Source organism: Aythya marila (genome assembly GCF_965140915.1).
Source record: "Aythya marila genome assembly, chromosome: 9".
In the NCBI taxonomy this organism is placed as follows: domain Eukaryota; kingdom Metazoa; phylum Chordata; class Aves; order Anseriformes; family Anatidae; genus Aythya; species Aythya marila.
The window spans coordinates 10,008,761-10,031,689 of NC_139050.1; the positions used below are offsets into that span (position 1 = coordinate 10,008,761).

The 22,929-nt window shown below is 38.8% G+C and overlaps 1 protein-coding gene across 4 annotated transcripts in view; it reads left to right on the forward strand.

Moving 5' to 3' along the window:
* Nucleotides 1-22,929, forward strand: part of STAG1 (STAG1 cohesin complex component) — a 180,333-nt gene that overhangs the window by 45,197 nt on the left and 112,207 nt on the right. For 3 of the 4 annotated variants that reach the window (XM_082767502.1, XM_082767501.1, XM_082767504.1), the window contains 2 exons: nucleotides 8,283-8,462; nucleotides 21,769-21,865. In XM_082767502.1, coding sequence (XP_082623628.1) covers nucleotides 8,283-8,462; nucleotides 21,769-21,865 — 277 coding nt within the window. The remainder of the gene's footprint in view (nucleotides 1-8,282; nucleotides 8,463-21,768; nucleotides 21,866-22,929) is intronic. The other variant, XM_082767503.1, reaches the window with a different exon arrangement.

The window sequence follows — 22,929 nt, forward strand, 5'->3', positions numbered from 1 at the left end:
CTTTCTGGAGTCTTTTGAACAGGGTTTCCCCTGGGGCCCTGTCTTCTTCATCAGATGGACATATATGCTCACTTTGTCTTAACAAGAAAGATGTAAAGAGAACAGGTTCTGTTTACACACCCTGTAAGCAAAGGGTGAAATCAGAAATTGTTAAGAATATCTCACCGGTAAACTTACCAATTTTTGATAATCCAATTGAAGGAGGGGAAAAAAGAAAAAGACAGTGGTGTAACCTGATTGCTAACCCAGAAGTTTGTTAGTCTAGGAATTAAAGCAAGGTGGGTAGTATTTTATACTCCTTTCATATTCACTGGAAATGGAAGATGAATGTTACAAAAGGCATTCCTCATCCTTCTCTTTGAGCTTATTAATTGCTCCTTTGGGAATACTCACTGAAGCAGTCTCCTGGTCCAGTTACCAAGTTTCTACAGGAGACTTTGCTTATTACGTGTAGAACAACTCCAGTCTCATTAAGTGTACATGATTGGTAAGTGTTGAAAATACAGGGGAAACAGTCATTACTCACCCAGAATGATGGGCTGTGAGCTGACTTTTACTGCCAAGGAGCAAGATGACACAGAAGCATCATATTAATGTTTAATCTGAGTCAAAAAAGCACATCCAATGTTAAAGCCAAGGAAGACAGTAGAAAATAAATAATACTGCATCCTTTTTATAACTCTGGCTTGCCCAGCTATGGAATACTTTCCCTAATTCTCGTTTCGTTATTCCGCCCTTTCTACCTCCAACCCAAAATCTCAAGAAGTTTATACTGGGCCTGGAAGAGGTTCAGAGGAGAGCAACAGTGATGGTCAATCATGGAATCATTCAGGGTGGGAGGGACATTTCTAACCTGCTCGAAGCAGGATCACAACACCCTGCCTGGACCTCTTCTGGTCTGGTTTTGTAAACCTCTGGGGCTGCATGCTGTACAGCCTCTCTGAGCACCCTGTTTCATTTCTTGACTTTCCTTGTGGTGAAAAGCCTCCTTTTAGCTGATCAGAAACTTTCTTGTTTCAGTTCTTGACTGTTGTCACTTGCCCTCCTATGGTATACTGCTGCAATAAAGCCTCATGGGGAAGTGCCCCCTGCCTGTATTGACAGCCTGCTGCTGAACTTATTCTAGTTTATCAGTGTTTCTCTTGTGTGGGGCTGAAACTTGTCACAGTATTCCAGCTATGGGCTAACAAGTGCAGAGTAGAAAGGGACAATCCCTTTCCTTGGTGTACTGGCTGTGTTCCTGTTTGTGCAGCCCAGGATATCGATGGCCTTTGCTTGCCAGGGCACGCTGCTGTCTCCTGTCTGCCATGAACCCAGTGTCATTTTCCACAGAGCTGTTCCCCAACTCGTCAGTCCCCAGCCTGTGTTGGTGCAAAGATTTGTTCTTCTGCCAGGGGCAGGTCTTTGTCCATGCTGAATTTTGGGTGCACTGTTAGCCTAGCCCTTCAGGCTGGACCTTGCTATCAGTGAGTGGTCTTCTTGCCAGTTCCCTGCCATCTGCACGCTTGACAGGAGTCGATTTTTCATACTGTTAGGCTATCTGATAAAGATGTGAAGTGGGGCACGTTTCATCACAGACTTCTGTTGTACTCCCTTATGGCCAGCATCTGGGTGAAGGTTGATCTGTTAACCTCTGAGCCCAGCAGTTAACCAGTTGTCCACCCATCTAGTTGTCTCGTCTGCCCGTCTGGATCACAACTTCCCAACTTGAATACAAGAATGTTGTGAGAGACTGTTAACAGCATTTCTAACATTGAGGTAACTGACATCTACTACTCTCCCCTCATCCATAAATTCAGTCTTTTTGTTATTTTTTGGGTGGCTTGACAGTAGATGCATATGTTTGGATCCATAATTGTATCCATAGATGATACTGCAGTAATGGAAAAGAAGGAAAAGAATAAATAAGAACCTACTATTAAAAAAAAAAAGGGCTGAAAAGGAATAAGCCACTCAATCTCTGCTATCCTGGAGGAGAAATGCAGGTACCTTTGAGAGACTAGTTCTATGCATTTACATTTATAACATTATTGAATACTGAAAATCATGGACTTAGATGAAGCATTGGTTTTGCAAACAATGTATTTTCACTTTTCCTCCTCCACATTGTGAGCCCATCCTTGTTGCAATCCTGTCCACATTCCACAGGTGAATTTGTCACAGGAGGTACAGCTCTAACATTTCTCCCCACTCCTCCATCTGCTAACATGACTTTTATATTCTCCATGGATGTTGCCCACCTTCACTCTTAGGTATACAACAAATAATTTAGAGCTGTTCTTCTCAGCTGATTCTTAGCTTTGTTTTTCATTTTTGTAATGTTAAAGATTTCTGTGCCTGAAGGCACTAATGGGTTTTGTGTTTTTTGTTTTTGTTTTTGTTTTTTTTTTTCTTTTTTTTTCTCCTCTAAAATATGATGGTCAAATAAGATTATTGAATCTCTGCACACAACTGTTGACTTGCTTATGTCCTTAGGCCATTGCAGCTACAGTAACACGTCTGCCATAAATGTATTGACCTCTTTTGGAAAGAGAGTTTACTCTTCTGTGCCATTTTCCCTAGCTGTGTTGTTCTCTTACAGAGCTGCACACAATGCACTCTGTCAATATATGTATTTATTTTAAAAAGATCGAGGAGGTAGTGTTGTAGAATGGACTTGTCTTTTATTAGAAAGATGGAGCTTTTTAACAGGCTTCTTTTTCCAGAGAAAGAGATTTTCTCATTGCAAATGTGAGACTTCTGTAAGGAGGTAGACCTCATTTGAGAATTCACCATTCATAGTAAAGAACTTTCCAGTTCAGAGAGAACCTGAATGAATTGGGGAACCTTTCCATCCTGAAAATGCTTCTTTCTGTGTTGCCCCCCTAGTTCTCTAGTTACTGTTCTAGTGAGTCTACTCTGTTTGAATGAGTTTAGTCTACTTCACTGAGTGTACTAGACAAGTGGCTTGCAAAGACATTAGCATCTTGGTCCTTCAGAGTAACTCTTGTAATGTAACCTGATTGTCCCAAATTCACCAAACCATGCAGTGAATGCAGCAGGAGTTGCACCGTGTCCTGTTCTAGCACTGACGGTGGCTGGGGCCAGCCTCCCCCTTGCACATGTCTACTTCTAAACATCCAAGCATGTAGAGCAGATGCTTGTGGAGCAATTGGCTGGGAGGTGAACCTGTCCAGTCAGTGGGATGTATTGGTGCATATATTTCCATGAAGCTGTATGTGAGCATACCATCTGGATACATATTTAGTGAATCGTGTGCTGTGTATTCAGGGAGTGATGTATGGCAGCCCTCTGCTTGGAGTTGCTGAGTAACATCAGCTGTATAATGTCTTTTCTGGCTGCTGCATTATTGAAATACACGGGAATGGATGCTCTCTTCTCTTCTAGGAAGGGGATTTGGAACCCCAGTGCTTCTTTCACCATAGTGAGCTGAGGCTCAGATCAGTTACTCATTTATCGTTTTTTGCCTCCTCTCTTGGATCAGTGCTCTCTTAGAGGGCTGGTCAATTACATTGTCATGCTTTATATTGTTTTACATTAACCTACCTGGTCTTACCTCCCCAGGACCTTGGAATAGCTCTTGGAGGTTGGAGGAAGTGAGAGAGACCCGTGACTATATTTCAGCTATTGTATTTTGCAGAAGGAGTAGCTAGAGGTTAGCCTGTTTGACTTGGAGCATAAGAAGAAACATCAGTCTGTCCCAGAGGGGGCAATTCTGAGATCTCAGCTGGTGTGTGGCTCATCTCATAGTCATGGAAGCTGCTGCATGGCTTTCTCCAACTAACTCATCTCCTTATGCTCCTTTCTGAGGCAAGGTGGAGCAAGGCACTTTTGATGCTTTTGTCCCCAGCACAGACGGTGCAGTTTTGCTTTTTATTTATTTATTTATTTATTTATTGTATGGAGGAGAGGGACTACAATACCTTATATTTGTTTTCATATGTAAAATTTTAACTTTGCAGCAGACTCAACGTTAATGAGTCTTGTGTTACGGATGATAAATACCCCAGAGGATTGACTTTCTCTCCTAGTTCCAAATCACACATCCTGATTAATAGTAGGAAGGAATATTCTTAGAAGTAGTTATTTTCACAGTAGTCGAGGTTTATGGCTTAGTGTGATGTGCATCAGAGATGTCTTGTTTCAGCTTGCTTGCCTGATATTTTAGGTCTGTCCCTTAAAACTGGAGTTGAATAGATCTGCCTGCATGGCTGAAGCAGGTCTGTGTGCACTGGGTGTTAGGGGCCCTGGATCTGTTTTTATTTGCAGGATGAGGTTTTTCACAAAAAAAAACCTTGTTTCTTTCTGTGATGAAGATGTTCAAAAGGCAGACTGCTGGAATCCAGTAACTTCTTCCTGGATAACCATGATAATGTTATGAAATGTTCACGAGCTGCCTTTTTTTTTTTTTTAAATCAGTATTCATTTGGAATGAGCTCAGACATTACCTGAGACTCTTCTGCTTAATACTGTGTTACAATGCAGAGGCCTCTCAAGATGATGGTGCCTTTGAGAGGCAAGTTCTTCAGTCTTACTCAAGTGGAAGGTTAAAAAGTTTCTTCCAGCTATCTTAAGAAAGGGGGTGTTGCTTTAAATGACTTATTACATACTATGTGATTATGTGAATGCACATATAGGCCATTACTGGAGGGGGAAGACAGGTGAAATTAATGACCTGCAACGCTTTAACTACCTTTATTTCTTCCTGAAGTACATCAGATCAACTTGGGCCCTGTTAATGGAAAATGTCAAACCGCTGTTTTTTGGTTTTATTTAGTGTATAAGTTAACGTTCACTCTATTGCTTGTTTTTACAAATGTGGGTCACTTTTTTCCCTTCAGAATTATTTTAAAGACATTAAATGAAAGGTATTATCTAGCTAACGTATTACACAATTCTGAATTTTCACAATATCAGTTTAATTACAGTCTAGATACGTATTTTGTTTCTTCTTCATTTCGTTTATACCATAAAACAACAGTTAAACTCTGGTCATCAGTATGGTCATTTTAAAGTTTCTTCTTGCACATTCTGGAACTTCTGAATTTCCTAATGCTTATGTGGATAAATTCTCAGCCTTATTTGCTGTCAGTTGAGTCTAATTTACAAATCTGAAAAATAATAAGTTCTGTTTTCATGTGGCTGTAATTTGGAGGCTTTCACCTATTCAAGGCTGATCTCTGACAAGAATTACTTGGAACAATGTCCTGGTTGTGAGCATGAACAAAGTCACTTCAACTTATCTGTATGAAAATGAAGCTAATGTCCATGTTCCTGGAAATTGTTTTGGTAGAATAATGGACATTACAATGTAAAGTACTCTGTGTAGGTTGAGCTGTAGAACTTGGTCTTAGAATAGTTTAAATAAGTTAGAAAAGACAAAGATAGGATTTCTTCTGGTCTTTATGGGGAGACCCTAGTTCAGATCTCACACACACACACAATCCACTTGGACCCTGCCACTGGTCTGACTCTGTCCTGGATCTCAAAGAGAAAGCGGGGATTTAATGCCCCCCAGCAGCACCTTTCTCAGTGTGAGATTGAAGCCTCCAGCCTGCTTTCCTTGCCTTGCTTCTTTATTCCTCCTCCCTCTGGAAGTCTTAATTCACTTCAGCAGTGTCTGCTCTGCCATTGCAGCAGATGCCTGGAATATGAAAATCATTAGAAGGATTTATTAATGCATCTAGATACAATACAGCAAACAAGGTTGTCTTTTCCATGACTTTTTCAGGGATCCCTGTTATAAACAGATAACAATTTTGAGTCTGGAGAGCAATCAGATCTTACTTATCTTGGGATTCTGACGGATACTTAAAATGAAAAAGCAAGCAGACAACAACAAAACATTGTGGGTGACTGTGGGCTTAAGAGGGCTTTAGGTAGAAGGCAGCAATTTCTGGCTTCTCACAGGGCTGAAAGGGTGAGAAGTGGCAAGCAGTAAGCAGCATTGTTGCTCCTATTAGAAAACACAGGGCTCTGTTTTTCCCATATCTTGAGGACCGTTTGGTGGATCCTCAGGAGAGGGGACTTAATGTCACTCTTGTTTGTTTGATCTTATGAAATGCTGTATTTTATACCTGTCAGTGACAGTCTGACAGGTTTACTGGAGCCAGGCTTACGTTTGTGCAGGGCTGTTTTTATGTGGAAGCTCTTCGTGGCATTTGAGGTCTGTCTTTTTTGGGTTGAGCTGAAGGACCACCCTAACCTGTGAATGCAAGGGTCTTTCTCTTTCGAGATGCAGGACTACCTGTGTTTGGCATCCTCAGTGTGTGCATTTCACATATCCTTCGATCTCCTATCTGTTTTCCCTTAATCCTTGAAGTATTTAACATCACCCTTTGAATTTCATTTTGAGGGGAACTGAGTACAGAAGGCACTTCTGGCTTATATTAGCATCTGAAGAGGGCATCAGCTTGCCTTCCTGCTTTCATTTAGCGGTACTTCTAGCTAGTTTAAGTGCTTATAGCTTATTGTCACCCACATTGAGTGAACAGGTGGATTATACATTCCCAAATGGAATCATAGGTTTAGGTTGGAAGGGACCTCAAAGCCCACCTGGCTCCAGCCCCCTGCTCTGGGCAGGGCCCCCTCCCGCCAGCCCAGGCTGCCTCCAGCCCCACCCAGCCCGGCCTTGGGCACTGCCAGGGATGGGGCAGCCACAGCTGCTCTGGGCAGCCTGGGCCTGGGCCTCACCACCCTCTGGGTGAAGAATTTCTTCCTACTATCTAATCAAAATCTAAGTTAAACAACTTTTTATTTATTTATTTATTTATTTATTAAATAGTGATTGTGTGTCTCTTCAGAGCTTGGTAGAGCTCAAACATTCCATGTATTTATTGATAGCTTTCGTGCTGGTAAAGGCAACTTTGCAAAACAATAATTGGCAGAGATCTCATATTCTTCTACTCATAAATACAGATGTTATCCACGAAACTTTTTATAGAGATTCTCCCATTATTTTAAGCTTTCCATCTTGCATTTGTATGCAAATCCTTAACTGAGTATTTGCAAGAAGCAGTTGTGCTCCACCTTGCCCTTTTCTTTATCTCCCTGTCCCCACTGGCAGCGACAGTTTTAGGGCAAGGTCAAGGCTAGGGTACCTCTTTGTCTTCTACTGGCTGTCTTCCAGCAAGGAGATTCCTTTCCTCTGCGGGAAAATTTGTAACATGTCTGCAGTTGGAAGATGCAACCAAAAATGCTGACTTCACATTCTTTTCTAAAAGCTTTAATGGAAACTGGGTGATAGGGTGGTCAAGGTAAATGGTACCATGAGGATACTGTACAATTGTAGAGTTGCTTGCATGTTTTCTTTAACATAATTCCTCAAAATAGCTTCATTGTTCTGTGGCACCTTTTGCTTTCGTCTGCCTTGCAGTAGGAGAAAAAAAAGATTTTAGACATAAGATTGTAGCAGGAATCTCACCTTCCCCTCTTCTTCCCCCAAAACTGATTTTTTTTTGCAAAAAGTGACTTAAATTCAAAACAAAATATTCACTGTGTGACCTATCACAAGTGGAATCTATAGCATCTGATTATGAGCTTGAAGAATCTGGAAAAAGTTTACATTGAATAATTTAGTTTCCCAAGGAAAATGTTTAACTCCAAATTTTAAAGCAAGAAAGGGGCTATTATTATGATCTGTTAAATTTGATTGTAAGTTTAGTTATTTAATTTTACTGGAACTGAGGAGTTGAATCTTTGTTATAAAATTTCTATGTCTACTTAAATACAGAAATAGGCTGTTAACAGGACAAGTGTATGTTTCATAAATTACTTGTTGTCTTCCGAAGTTAATTATATATTCTGAAAATTTACTTTGTTTGCCAACAGAAAACACTTTTTCTGTCCTGTCTGTAATTTGCTGCCATTCATATATGTATATCTAGTCATGCTGTCAACTGTCTGTTTGTGTTGATTAATACTAATATGGATATTGATGTGAACTGGTACTTCAACACTGGGAATTCAGCAGTGTTGAATTCCTTGACTGTAGCTTTAAAGTTGTTTCTCAGTGAGTAGTGATAATTAAAAATACATGTACCTGCCTGGATAAAGCCGTAATCAACATGGTTGCATTTCATAGCTGACATTGCTTTGACCTTGCCAGAGGTCAGACTGGAGACCTGAGATCCCTTTCAGACTGACTTATTCTGTGATATCCACGTGTATTTATATGTGTGAGCGTGTAAATATATGTGTAATATATGTATATGATTTATAGAGACACTTTTGAGTGATGTCAGATGTCACAGCTATAATAAATTTTTTTTTTCACTCTGCTGGTTTTCTTTGCCCAGTCTGCCGCTAAGAAACCTAGGAAGTCTCCAGGAGACAAAGGTCGTTTGGAGGCTGGAGCCAGAGGAGCAAGTCGTGGAAGAGCTAATGGCCACCCTCAGCAGAATGGAGAAGGGGACCCTGTCACTTTGTTTGAGGTGGTTAAGCTGGGGAAGAGTGCTATGCAGGTAAAATAACTAATTGTGTTACACTTTCATCATTCAGCATACCCCAACTGTAGGAGTTCATTCTGAGCTATGCTTTTGTAAACAGTTGGCTTTTTTTCACAAGCTATATTGGTCCAGTAGAATTTCATGTTTAACATTATCTTAGTCTGTATATGATAAAGAACAGAATGTGCTGTCATTGAGTTGGGGACTGCCACATATTTCTGAAAAACGAGACAGATCAGAAAAGTCATGTATTTCAGTTGAATTCTCCATTATTTTGTCCATTGCTTTCAAATTGTAAATACATGTTGGTATTAAGCAGTCCATTAAATGATAGCCCGTAATATGTTTTACAGGAAGAAAAAGTATAAGATGATACTATTGATGGATACAAAGTTTTCTTTCTTTTTTTCCCCCAAAATAGCTGCTGGCTGAAGCACTTTTGAGTATTTCACACTGCAGCTTGCATTCTTGCTGTTTCCCACCAGAGCTACAGATGAAGGCTAAACAAGTTGCCTAGACTTCCTCTGTGGCTGAGGGACAAAGATAAAGATGGACACACCCTGAGGGCGAATTTTTCATTATAAGATAAATATCTAAGATAGTTATATTGAACTGCCTCTGGAGGTGTTTCTTACTCGTTTTAAGTTTTGATCAGTTACTGAGGTCTTAAAGCATTTATTGGGCCAGATGAGTCCCATCTGAAGAACCTCTATAGATGATTGTTTCTGACAGTATTTGTATGCTTTTTTAAGTTACTGTGCTTCAGCTATTTGGTTTTGGCACTCAAAGGAGAAACATGGGCCCAGAATACCAATAACCCATTGCAGTTAAAAGCCAACAGTGGTTCCTACTGAAGGGTTGTTTAAGCAAACTTCGTTTACTTTGCATTTCAACAAAAGGGAATCATGCAATATCAGTTCGTATGTTTTGCTTACGCGGTGCCAACTAACGTGAGCAAAATTATAAATTAGGAAAATTAGGAGCAAAGTACCATTCTTAATGTTGCTTTTGGTGTAGCATAAAACCTAGGACTAATGTAGTTTTCCACATGAGTTCCAGCTATGGAATATTTTCTCTGATCCTCAAATCTGAGATGTAGTTTTAAAGTACTAATAAATAGGAAGAAAATATCAGTAATTTTGTTCTTCATAGTGGCTGTTTTTACAGTTTCAAAGGATTGACCCTTCTTATCTACTAGGTGAAGACAGAACAAATTTACTGCTAACAAAGCTACAGATTCTTTGTGCCTCTTCTTCGTACATGTTTTATATTGGGGTTTCCAACTTTCCTTGGTTTTCGACACATTTTCAAATTTTATTTTTGGCAGGATTTGAGGAAACATCTGGAGTCTATTTTCTGGTTTTACTGCAGTACCGAACATATATTATGCTTTACGTAGTATGTTTGTCTTAGAGTTATTGATATTTGCAGGCGCCAAATGAGAAGGAATGTGTGATTGCTTTGATATTTGATGACTGAGTGCGTGTGTGGAATTGACTTTGATACATTTCATCTATTTCAAAAGAGATGCCAACAGAAGTCTTCCACAAATGAATTTCTTAAAAGAAATAGCCTGCATGTTTGTAGTAAGAAACCTTTGGAATTCAAGTTGAACTGAATTCAAAGGAGTTGTTTTGAAAAAAGTACTATTTGTGTACAGATATATACATAAACACACACACCCCTATATATACATGTGCATACGCATGCTTAAAATGCCCTTAGCCTACATCTTGCTCAGATGAGAAAGAAGTAAATAGCTCTTTGGAAGCCGTTCCTAACATGTAAACAAATAGTAAAAGAGTAGGCAAGTCTATTTGAAGGCTTGGGGCATAAATGCCCCATTTTTAGGGCCATATTTAGCAATCATAATCCTAAGTTCAAGAGTATGTGCCACTTGTGTACCTTCAAAAAATGTACTATTGCTAAAAAATAAAGAAATTGACAGACCCGTGTAGTGGGAAGCAAGATGCAATTACCATGTGATGAAATTATTTTTAACTTGAACTTCTGGATGATAATCCCACATTGAAACAAAGGTTCTATAAACCAAGTTTATTAGCATCTTTATATTTTTTGTTTTCCTTATTAGCTTAGGGATTTTTATTTAACAATTAGGAATGCTTGGCATTTTTCTTACTCATAGTTTTGATGCAGGTTTTTTTCTGGCCAATTTTAGCAATTTTGTCAGTATTGCCAATTTTCAAATAAATTATATTTACATTTGTTAGAACCTCTTTTTTGTTGATATTCAGTTATTTCCCTGTAACATGAACCTACTTTTTTCTGTAGTGCACTTAAGTTTGCTTCCAGCAATGAAAAACAGAAAAGTTCAATTAATATATTTAGAGATTATTTGAAATTTTTCCTTAACATGCTTTCATTCCTGACCTATCTGCTCCAGCTGTGTGCTCTCAGAATATATTTTAGTTGTTAGATTTTTCTATCTTTGTATTGCCAGCTCATGGAAGCCTGTAGCTGAATTCAACTCTCATTTCTTTTAAGTTTGTCCTCTATTCTGGTTCTTATCGCAGGGTTCATTTACCTCTCTTCAGGATTACTGCTGTTTGGTTCTTCCAGGGAAACAAAGTAACGTTAATATCTTGTTTTTCAAGTACACGTAACTTCAAAGCTGCTCTTTGCATGTAAATCTTTGCTTCTGTTATGAAGTGTTAGTTGTATCCAAGCTAAGTCTCACATGAACTCTGTAAATCAGTCTGATATCCACGTTAACCTAGCATTGGATTGTTGGCACTTTTAAAAAGTTTGTTCTGTAACCTATTGTGTAGTTGGTTGCTTTGGAAGATTTTCTGTTGGCAGCTCTCTCCGTATGTAGTGCAATATGACCTACCTACCTTCCTGTTTTCTGCTGGTACTGTTCTTTAGTCCGTTAAGATTGTTTGCAGAGCTTTTTAGACACACATTTTTCTTTGTTAGGGAATTAATGACACTTTTCTGCTTTTTGTCATTTGTCTCTTTTTTGCACCTTGAATGTTTTTATGGACACAGCTATATCCAGTATATTTCCCCACTCTAAACTTCTGCAGGCAGAGCAGACTGTATCATCATTTCTCATGTGCTGAACTGCCTGAGCTTACCCTGGTGGGAATGAAGGGCATGGATGAATCTCCACTCCTGCAGCTGAGCCCCAGTGCAGAGGCTGACTCGTAGCTTAACCTTTCGTAGGCGCTTATGTACTGGTCTCTGACCCTGGTGTTAAGGCAGCAGTGAAGTAAAGAGCATGTGATGGTTGCAGATTTTGTTTAGGCTTCAATCTGAAAATTTCTTGAGAGTTAATTATGTCCAATTAGCTGTAATAAAGTTTGTACTTCGGTGTTGGTCAAAACAAGCGTAATAGCATTTTGCTTTCTTGTGTGCAAAGGAGATTTGTGCCTCCCCCAGAAAATCGGAGATAATCATCAGTAATCATACAAGGTATTTGATACCCAAACCTGAACAGATCTATGCCGAGATTACTCTGTATTATGTGCATAGCCAGTCGTCCTTATCTGCAGTAAACTGCAAACGTCAATTTAGATGTTGATTTTTGAAATATTTGAACCCTCTGCCTATGCTCGGCTAATAAAAGATGCTGTGGTTTAGAGTTAGACATGGTTCAGAGTTCCATGTCTATGGTTCCACTATATGGCAATGTGCATTTAGGATCTGTATCCAAAGAGAGCTTTCTGGCACACTGAAAGGGAATTTTTCATTGTGCTACTGGTTCTTTGTCTCACCAGAAGTCAAGAATATACCTCAGTCCTTGCTCTTCTTGTCTGCCCATCTGGGCACACTTGAGTACTTTGAGATGCTCTCCCTGTTCCAGTTTAGTTGCACTTGTAGCAGGGTAAGCTTACCCTGTCCCATGAGGAAGTTCTCTTGGTTTCCTAGTTTCAGTTCTTCACACATTATTTCTTCCTCACACCTGCTGGGCTCAAGCTGGCTAACTGTGACGCTCATTTACTGGCTAGAAAGGTCATGAGCATGAACTTTCATGAGCAGGAGGAACATCACGAGACCTTTTCTTTCCACTCAGTTGCTTATCCAAAAGGATTAAAACATGTCACTAATACTAATTTAAAATATTTCCGAAACGTTAACAGTACTTTCAGTACAATACTGATTTTCAGCGTTTATCCACCTGCCTTTGTTGCAGACTGTGGACTTCAAAATCAATACCTGCAAAAATAAAGGGTATGCATCCCTTACAATTACGTGTTTGATCTGTTGGAAATAGTAACAGAGAGGGAAAGCAGGCAAAGCTTTCAGCAGCGCTTTTTTTGTTGTTGTTCTGTATGCACTAGCATCATACTGCATGATTGCCAGTTCCTTTTAGTATTAGGTTTAGAATAGTTACAGTTACCAACATCTGTATCCAAAATAGTTTTCTGATGGGAATTCCCAGTACCTCCAGTATCTTCTCCTATCGCTTTTAGATTTGACAACTTGTACAAGATAGGTAAGATAATCAGTTCTTCCAGAAAGCTGATGTGGCTTATATATCTTGTTAATAGGGCATATCCTTTACTGTTCTAATAGCTTTGGATATATATAACATTTGGGGCAGAAATAGACCAATATGGTCTGTAAACTACCTCCTTGCACAGGTCAGGCTGTGGAATTGCACCAGTTCCTGTGTCAAGTCAACATACTCTTCTCCACCCCTTTTTTCTCTAGTAATAATAATCTTAGTTTCATTTAAGTACAAGTTAGGGTGGGCCAACCTTAGCAGCTGCAGAGAATCAAAGGGTTGAACCTTACCCTTCTCCCTCAGGTCTCGCTGCAGAAGGTGCTGGTGGTGGCAGGCACCTCGGCTGTTGAGCGGGGAGCAGGAGAGGGCACTGCCTTGAGGCAGAGGCCCCCAGCACCACCCCACAGAGCCAGGCTGCTCCTCAGATGTGCTTTCTCCCCGGGAAGGAGGCTGACAGCAGGGCAACTGACTGCACAGCTTAATCAGCTGCTTTCCAGCACATTCAGCATGGATTAGATTTTGCTTTGCTTACTTCTCAACTCCCTGGAATTTTATCACACGGTTATTTTAATTACATAATTACTATGCAATATAGATAATCTCTATGCTCCTTAGTCCTCCCAGTGGTTCTAGTTAAGAGGAATTGTTATGTGCTTGCTTTAATCTTGCATGAACTAAGGCTGCTGTTGAACAGATTGGTCCCACCTTCTCTCACACCTACAGCTGTTGTTTTTTTACACCTTTCTTGTGTGTTTTGTAGTCACACCAAGAAATAAATTTAATTAGAACGTGACACTTTGATGGATGTTTTTTCAGCTGGATCAGCTCCCTGATTCAACTCATCTCTGGCAGCAGCTCAGACTTATTCTTGATTGAAGTGACTGTATAACCATGACAATAGCTACCTTTTATGGGAGGAATTGTTTTACGTATATGCCTTCTTACTCGAGCTCAAAAATTAAAGCCTGCTGGGTCTAACTGGATCATACCAAAAGTCCAATATCCTGTCTCTGTCAAAGGCAGATAAGCAAGAGGGTAGATAAGAAGGTAAAATATAGTTCAGGAGTTTTCCCTACCTCTGCCTGTTTGCATCTCAGGGTGAATATGGTTTCTGTATAAACAGTAGCCTTAATGGCTTTCTTTTTCCCGAATTTGTCTGTTCTCCCTACTAGAAGTCCTCTTCAATGGATAGTGTCTCTGCATCTACCTTGACTATTTCAGTAAAGGTCTTTGCTGAAGGTGTAATAGTATACAAACATATGATATAAACTATCACCCACATTTTTTTTTATGTTGAAGGCATTTTTTTAGTTTAATTATCCTCTGTTGAATTCAAACAGTGCTTTATTCTTTGACTTGAAGGATGAATAATGACCTTGGGTTTCACCAAGCTGTCTCAGAAACTCCTCAGGAGTTTTAAGTACACATTCTGTAAAGCTTACAGGATAAAATAACTGCAAGTTTTTTACTCTCCAAAATGCAATCATTTTTTGAATTATCTGGGGTGATCCATGAACTATTTCCAAATTAGGCTAGCAAAAGAATTTGAAGTATGCCTTTTAATAAATTGATGGGTCTCTTATTGGTATAACTGATTTTGTTTCTGCACTCCCTGAGGATTTTCAAAGCTCATACACAGTGTATATAACTGTTTTTTATGCTTAGTAGCACCTCAGAACCGTTCATGCCTGTGATTGGCTCCAGTTAAACAGACACAACCCTTAAAAAATTGTGTAGTATGTAAATTGTGAGAGATCAGCAGCTAACATTAAATCTGTACCACTGTGGAAAATTGCCTTGGTATGAGGCCTTTGCATATTCTACATCTTTTCTGAGGACTCAGGTGAGGAAGTGCAGCTCTGAGTAATGCAGATGCGCTGTAACAAGAGTACTTCTCAGTAGTTCTTACAATCTTAATCCATCTGCAAGGATAATTTTTCCAGTACCTTTTATGCACATAAGACTAATGCCACTTAAATCATGCCATTGTAGCACTCTGAGAACTAAATATTTTTATCTTTCCAAAATATTTTTATCTTTCCAAAGTGTGTTTTTTTCACCCAAATGTTTCCCCGGAATGTGTTACAGTGATTTCTCTGCATAAAGTTATTTCATACACATTCTACTGCACAGAAGTAAGTATTTATGTGAAATGCCAAACACAGATAGGTCTGTATGGAGAGTGTGGATTTCTTAGTTTTATTGGGAATAAATTACTTTAAGATTTTATTCCTTCCCACTCTATGCTTCAGGAAAAAAAGAAAAAGCTATATAGATAGACACTGCATTAAGCAGATTTTCTTGTCTCTGCTTATGAAAAAGAGAAACAAGAAACAGGTACTGTTGCATTAAAGTAAGATTTACCATAAAGAATCATTTTCAGAAAATACTCACTAGGAGTTAGCAAAGCATGAACTCTCATAATTTAAAATGACCATCTTTAGAGAAAAAAGGATAAATTGCAGCTTTTCAGTCTACAGTTCTGTTTTATTAACCTTATATTAGTTTTTTCAGTGGGTGTCTATTATACTTGCTGTCTGCAATTTGGAATGCTACCAGTCATCTTGAGGTCTAATGCAGAACGTGAAACTGCACATACTTGTACATGCTAGGGACTACCTTCTCCCCAGTAACTGTCTGTGTAATTACGTCAGTCTTCACAAAAATTGACCTTAAAAGATTTGTGTTATTAAAAAAAAAAAAAAAAACAACTGCATAAATTAACTTAAAGAATTTTACACAGAGCACTACAAGTCTTTTGCTACTTCCATTTCTTACCTTATGTTCTTATTTTCACAGTTCTCTAAGTTATTCTCACCACCTGTTAAAGCACGTTTTTTTAGCTTTTCTCTTCAGGCTGCTCTTTATACAGATAGTGGAATTTTTTAATTTCTCTCTGCTTTCCTTTCTTGTTTCAATAAGCTTCAAATTTCATATGAGTAACTCTTTATTGGCAGAAGACATTATTATGCCTTACATACTTTTATTTTGATTTTTTTGGTAACTTTTATATAAACACACTGTACGCCCATCCCAGTCATTTTTTGTCTGTTGTTTTCACTGTAAGTGAAGCATGACCATGATCAGCTGTATGAAACGGCAAATTATTTAAATGTTCTTCAGCCTTGATTTGCCTTAGTTTACAGTTGACTCAGATCTTACACTTGAACATATAGTGTCATTTGTTTTTACTTTGTTTTAGTAGCACTGCTGCCAAATTGTTACTTAATTTAAATTGGGAAATAGCTTTATGAAATGAACTTTCATTAATATTTAGCGAGACTGTATAATTTACATGAGCTGGCAAAGTATCATCTGCAGTTAGTCCCTGTGGTTCCTCCAGCACTTAACGCTCTGAACTGTAGTAATGTTCTTGCTCTGAAGGAATATGAAATGGATTCATAGCTGAAAAGCCTCCAGGAGGTAATAAGATAACTAGTTTCATTATTTCGTTCATTGCATCACACTTTTGCTTTTACTGGCAAGTCAGGCTGCTATTTCTCTTCAATACTAAAAAAATTTCTGGTTTATCTTTTAGCAGACTTGAGATGTGAAGGTCAGTATATCTGTAGAGTTTCCATGATGGGTTTTAAGCTGTTTATTCAGACTGTGGATCTATTTTGCTACTTCCTTAACTTTCTTTAAGCTTCTCATTTCTTGCCTATTAGGCATGTTAGATTTTGTCTTCCAACTGTGCTACATGGTAGTTTTTGAAGCAGAGTCATTGCAGAGTAAATTTCTGCGAGATTCTCTTGAAAGCTGTTATGGGCTTTTGAAAATCTCTGTGCTGACTACGTATTTGTACTATCTGTCATCTGTCATTTGCCGAAGATCTTGATTTTTCACTCAATTCTCATAAGAATAGAAGCATTTTTCAAATTTGAAAGAATACTGAATCTCATTTATGTAGAATGTACTTGTATGAGCTTGTCACAATGACTGACTCAGAGATGTGGTGCATCTCTGTATATATACGTATATCTATAGCTTATATAGATGTACATGCATGTATATATGTCTGTGCGTGCATATATATATATATATGTAGCTGCTTTCTTTTTTCTTTTGTGAGCAGGGAGTGAGAGGGAGTTGTGGGTGGTACTGGAGTAATTTTCATCTCTGTAATTGAGCTAGATAGTTTTTGACTTTTCTTAAAATTTAGTTACAATGCTCCTTACCTTACTCCAAGCTGGTAATGATGATGAGAAGCTCACGTAATTTCTCATTTGTTGTACTTCATAACCTTGTCAGGGCCCTTCCCTTGTGCACACTCACTGAATGTGGTGAATCCTGAAAGTGCTGGTTTCCTGCACCTGGGCAGAATACTGCAGCACATGCTTCCTAGGAATGCTGAATTTATCACCTCTGTCATGCAGAGCATGTGAAGTGCCTATTTCCGTATGGTAGATCCATGCTCCCTACTGCATCTGAAGGTAGAAACATCTGGTAGCAGATGGGCACCACCAGAACAACTTGTGCAACCTAAGCTTGCCATCTTCCAGAAGTGTTTTGCAGCAGTAGGTGAGAAGCCTCTCATTGGGATTAATTCTTCTGGATGGAGCCGGCTTGTAGCTCCCTCCTTTCCAAAGGTCCTTCCCTCCTCCTGTCACTACATGTGCCTTCACTGCAGTGTCCATCCTGCGTTTGGGACAGATGACAGGAAGGGGCCAGGGCAGGATGGTGACCAAATGTGGGCCATTGCTGGGAGAATTATTAAGGGAGTTTGCTGCTTGCTTGTGCCTGAGAAGCTCTTGAACATGGGGTGACTGGAAGGAGGGTGATCACAAGATGAAATCATCTGACAGGGTTTGTAGAAACCTGTGGACTGTTGGCTAGATATCCTTGTTTTTAACAGGAGTCTTTTCCTCTATGCAAGTTTATGCAAAATTGTCCTTTTCTGGCAATGATTCCTTGCTGCACCCTTTGCTCTACTGTTGCCTGCCTGATTTCTTTTTCTCTCATATTTGGCCTTTTTCCTGGTTTTTGGATTACTGCTGGATTTTTTGGTTCAGTTGATATTTGTCTCTATTTTCAGTCTGATGTGTATCTTTTTATTTTTTCATCCTAACGTTTTCAGTTTTTATAGCTCTTTTCTGTTGCATCAAAAGTTAACAGTTTGATTAAGTTCCAACTGTTGTAGCATATGTAGTCTGGCTTCATTATCTCCTGTTGCCTTAAACTGTAATCTCTTTTTAAAAAATTACCAACAAGCATGCCAAATGTGCATGAGAGGTTGAATTCTGTAGATGTGTGGGTGTTACTTTGATTTTGATACACTAAAAATCCCCCCCTCGTGTTTAGGGGTTAGCAAATGGGATTTGTGTGGCTGGGTGGTGATACCCACAGGTTGGGTGCCTCTGTGCCTTGTCACCCTCATCTCCCCTGAGATGCAGTGGATTCTACCTGGTGTAATCATGAACAGGTTTAGGCAGGAGTTACCTTACCTCGCAGTGCAAACATGCTCTGCACAGATGAATTACGCTGTCAACTCCACTGAATATTGGCTATATATATATGCAAGTATGTATAGCACACACAGACTGTTCACTGTGAAGGGAGCAACTGGCTGGCTGTGACTATGTGGGCTATGCATGTAAAGTTAGGTGAGATGAATTGTACCCAAATATTAAAAATGTTAGCTAAAACTTTCTGTCAATCCTCTATGAGGTGCAGACAATACAGGAGGCAGTCTTTGCCTGCTGTCCCTTGCTCAAGGACATAGCATGTCCCTCACAAATCCTTTGTATATAAAGAGACTGAAAAAGAGCAGAAGGTAGATGAGCTGAACTCATGCTATGCTTTTGAAGTAGTATGGCGAAAAGCAATTAAATAACTGTTTAAAAGAAGAAGAATCAAAATGGAAAGATCTTCGTACAGGTCTTCCCTCTGACCCTCCTCTTTTAAGTCCAGATGGGTTCATTGACATAATTTATAGCACAGACCAGAATCACTTGCAGTGAGCAAAACTGAATTTGGAAAGGAATCTCTCAGGCTAGCCTTACTTCTACAAGGAGTGCTTTATGTGAAACAAGTCTATGGGTAGAGCACAGACACTGGCTGAGAACTAGTTCCTAACATGCAGAAAAAACATCTGAGATTTTCCAGGCTTGAAGAATATAATAAACTCCAGAAAATGTTAAGAGATGTGTGACAAGGATGAGCAAAGATAAGGACATGAAAGTATTTCTGTGCAAGCCACAACAACACAGAATAGGATTCTTCTGCCTGAGAGATGCCAAGTGGAGAATATGGTGGAAACATGGAAAATGGAAATAGGTGATGGAGGTTTGTGTTCTCTTCTTCCTTAAGAATTAGGTAGCATCAGATAGAACTAGCTATTGGCAAGTTTAAAACAAAGTTGCACTTTTTTGCAGTGAGTATTTAACCCTTGAGACATACTGCTACAAGGTGCTGTAGATGGTAACATTTTCTGGTTCACAGACACATTCATGAAAGGAAATATAACGTCTGTTGAACCATATTCACACTCAGGAACCTTCTGAGCTGCAAATTAAGAGTCTGGGAGAGTAACTGGGAAGTATTGGTATATTCTTGCCCTACTACCTTTTTCCCTACATGAAGCCCTGTGGGGTGGGAGAACCTGTGGTCTGACCCAGCACAGCTGCTGTTTTTTTCAGTTAAAGAATTAGCTGCTGGCAATTGGATGTTGCTCTGATATCTACACTAATAAAGCTGTTCAAACAAATGCTTTAAGTTGTCAGTACAGCAGCAGGCTGGTCATGAAGCTTTGTCAATATTTGTTTTAGTAAATAATTTTTTACATTTGGTTAAGTTTGGTTTTATGTGCTGTGGTGAATTCTATGAATGATTGATACTGACGGGAAGAGGGCTAAATTTGTGATGAAAAAATAGCGAAGCATTCTGGATAGTCAGTTTTGTGCTACTGCTTTATGTTTTCTCAACAAGATTAATTTAAGGCCAAGACTTTCTTCTTGATTTCTTCTAAGTAGCAGATGGGCAGTGTTTTGTGAGATTTCTTCTCCTACTGTGCAGGCAAGTGTATTTGTAGACAAAACCTCTAAAAACTTATTTTTTTGGCAATTTGAATGTGTAGAAATTCATGCTGGTTGTTGAATAACATCAGAATGCTGATATTCTCATCCTGACTTGGGTTAGGAACAAGTATAGTGACCTGTGTTAAAGATGGAGTGTGTTGGCTCATTTCATAGAGGCTGTTGTTCCTAGTATGTACAAAACTGTTTTCTCACTGTTTCCCTCTTCCAAACACTTGCTGAGGTCCTACTAGCAATCAGGGGAGATTTCATATGGATAAGATGGGAACTGCAGAGGGATGTTTCCAGAACCTATCCTTATGTCTGACAGTTCAGAAAGAGGCAATTTTTTTCCAAGAAGTTGAGTAATTTGAATTCTGACCTTCCTATTCATTCTTTTTCCAGCTTGGTTGAGAAGCTGATTGAGGGGGATTAATATTTTTAATTTTATAGAAATGCATTATAAACATGAACTACCCAAAATAAAATAATCCATTTACAAGGTGTGCTCCCATAGTATAGTCAGGCTAATCAAGCTTCTCTTAATGAATACCATCACATACATGGAATAGTAAAGATTTTTTTTCTCCTAGTAAAGTAAGTAAAATATATTATTTGGTTACATTAAATATGTACAATTCATTACCTTTATTGTGTACGTAATTAAGGAGGTCCAAATAGAAAGGTTTACTAATACTGTATGTTAGTGACGTGGAAGGAGGTCATACCTGTATTCCTTAAGCCTGAATCAGGCTGAAGAGGGACCTCATCAAACCTTCTTGCTCTTCTAGAACAATTCTTAAAGCATTTCCACAGTTACTTTGTTTGCTTTGTCCTCATTGCTCCATTGTACTTACATCAGGAGTTTTAAAAGTCCTGGGTCCCCCTGCGCTGACGGGGTTCGATAGTCAGAATATGTCTGTATGGGAAGCAGCTACAGGCTTTGCCATTCACTGTGTGGTTCCATGTTCCTTTTGGCTGATGTATGTCTGCCATTAACTTTTTCCAATGCTGTGACGTGATTGCACTTTTGTGTTGACTGGCAAAATTCATTTAGTGCCATTTTTCATCAAGCCACTGAAGCATTACTGTGTCGCCAGAGATTAATACATGACAAATGACAAACCTTGACACCTGTATGCTTTCTGTCCTTCTCCCTGCTATCCTTCATAATAATCACTGCATGCTACGCCTGCTTATCAGTGATTATAAAAATATATCCTGGCTATATATAGTTCTGAGTGCAGATTGAAACTGACTCCACTTCATATACAGTGATTCAGGTGAATTATTGACTCCCAAACACTGTAAGACCAATTTCTGTATGTTTTATATTCACAAAATAGTCCTAATTGCATTCTGTCTTCCTGAACTATGTACAGCGTTTATGAATGCTTGATATACTGCTTAGACCTTTAGAAATACTGAGATGTGCATTATGCATTGTAAATTCAGTTTTTATCCCCAAACGTTTCTACTCATTAGTTTTCTGGGAGTGCATGTTGGTCATTCTGTATGGAATTATAGTATTTGTTTTTTCAACACAACTGTGAAACTGTATAAATACTGCGGGTTTTGAGAAATTAAAGTGATTTGAATTTGAATCTGTGTTTATACGATTACAATACCAGAAAACAATGCATATAGTTCTGTTCTCTAACAATATTTGTTCTGTCTCCACCTTAAGAGAAGGCGTATAGATTTCTGCATTTGCACACACATAAAGTTATGCAAAATAAATTCTCAGTTATAAAATTATATTCTGAAAAGAATAGTGATTGTCTTTAATAAAACACTTTTTAAGAGTGTCTGATAAGTATTCTTTTTTTCTTGACAGTCTGTGGTGGACGACTGGATTGAATCATATAAACAAGACAGGGACATAGCACTTCTGGATTTAATCAACTTCTTTATCCAGTGTTCAGGATGTCGAGGTACAGAACGTTGGATACAAGTTGTATAGAATAAATCTGACAGTCATACAAACGTGCGTTAGTGCAAATGCTGGTAAAGATGTGGGAGGCACGTGGATTGGTACTCCTCATATGCATGGTTGATATAGAAATATTGTCTGCATTCAGGAATAATTTTATTTAAAGCTTATTTGTCAAGGGCATACCCTTTCTTTTTCTCACTTTCCTGCCATCATCCTAAAGTGTACAAATCCTCCCAGAGATACTCTACTCGTCAGCAAAAGGAGACCAAAGATCTGTTAATCAAGGTAGGCGTATCTTTACTTCCCCTTTCTCTTTCTTCCCAAATATTTTCTAATTACGAGAATTAGTGGGTGTAGCTATACTTCAACTGCTTTTTTATTCCTGTCTCTCTAGGAAAACAAGATTTTTTTTCATCTGAAGAGGAGGGAGTCAAGCTTCAGTTGCCTTCACTTAGCAAGAGAAGATTTTTTTGGATAAAGCACCAATTTTACTTCTTCCTTTGTAATACTTGTATCAAGTCAGCAGTGTGGACAGTCTTTTATACCCTATTTAATCAGCCTCCATTACCTGGAATAGGACACTATTTCTAGCATTCCATTACAACATTGTGCTTTCTAATGAGTTTTTCATGTGTTGTTTTTTTACAGTTAACCTTGAAAACAGAGAGAGACAAAACTCTACTCCCTCTGTAGCATGTAGAACCAAACCGTTGTTTGTTTCCTGATGCTTCCTGTAATTAGCTTTGAGTATAATTGAAAATAACCTATAATTCAAAAATGCTTTTTCCCCATTTTGTAACTGATGTGCAAACACACCGTTAGACCATCAAATGATTTGGATACAAGTCCCTTTTCTTCCTTCTTAACTGTAAGGAGAAGTCCCAAGTAGAGTTAAAAGCATCAGAGAAAAAAACTTTTTTTGTAGCTTAACGAAAGAAATTTATTTTATGGATTATAGGAAAGACTGGAGTTGTGAAAGCATTCTGTGAAAGGGTTAAAGCTTAGGGTTTAGGTTACCAACCTTTGTCGGTGTCTATACTGTTCACACAGATTGCCTAAAAT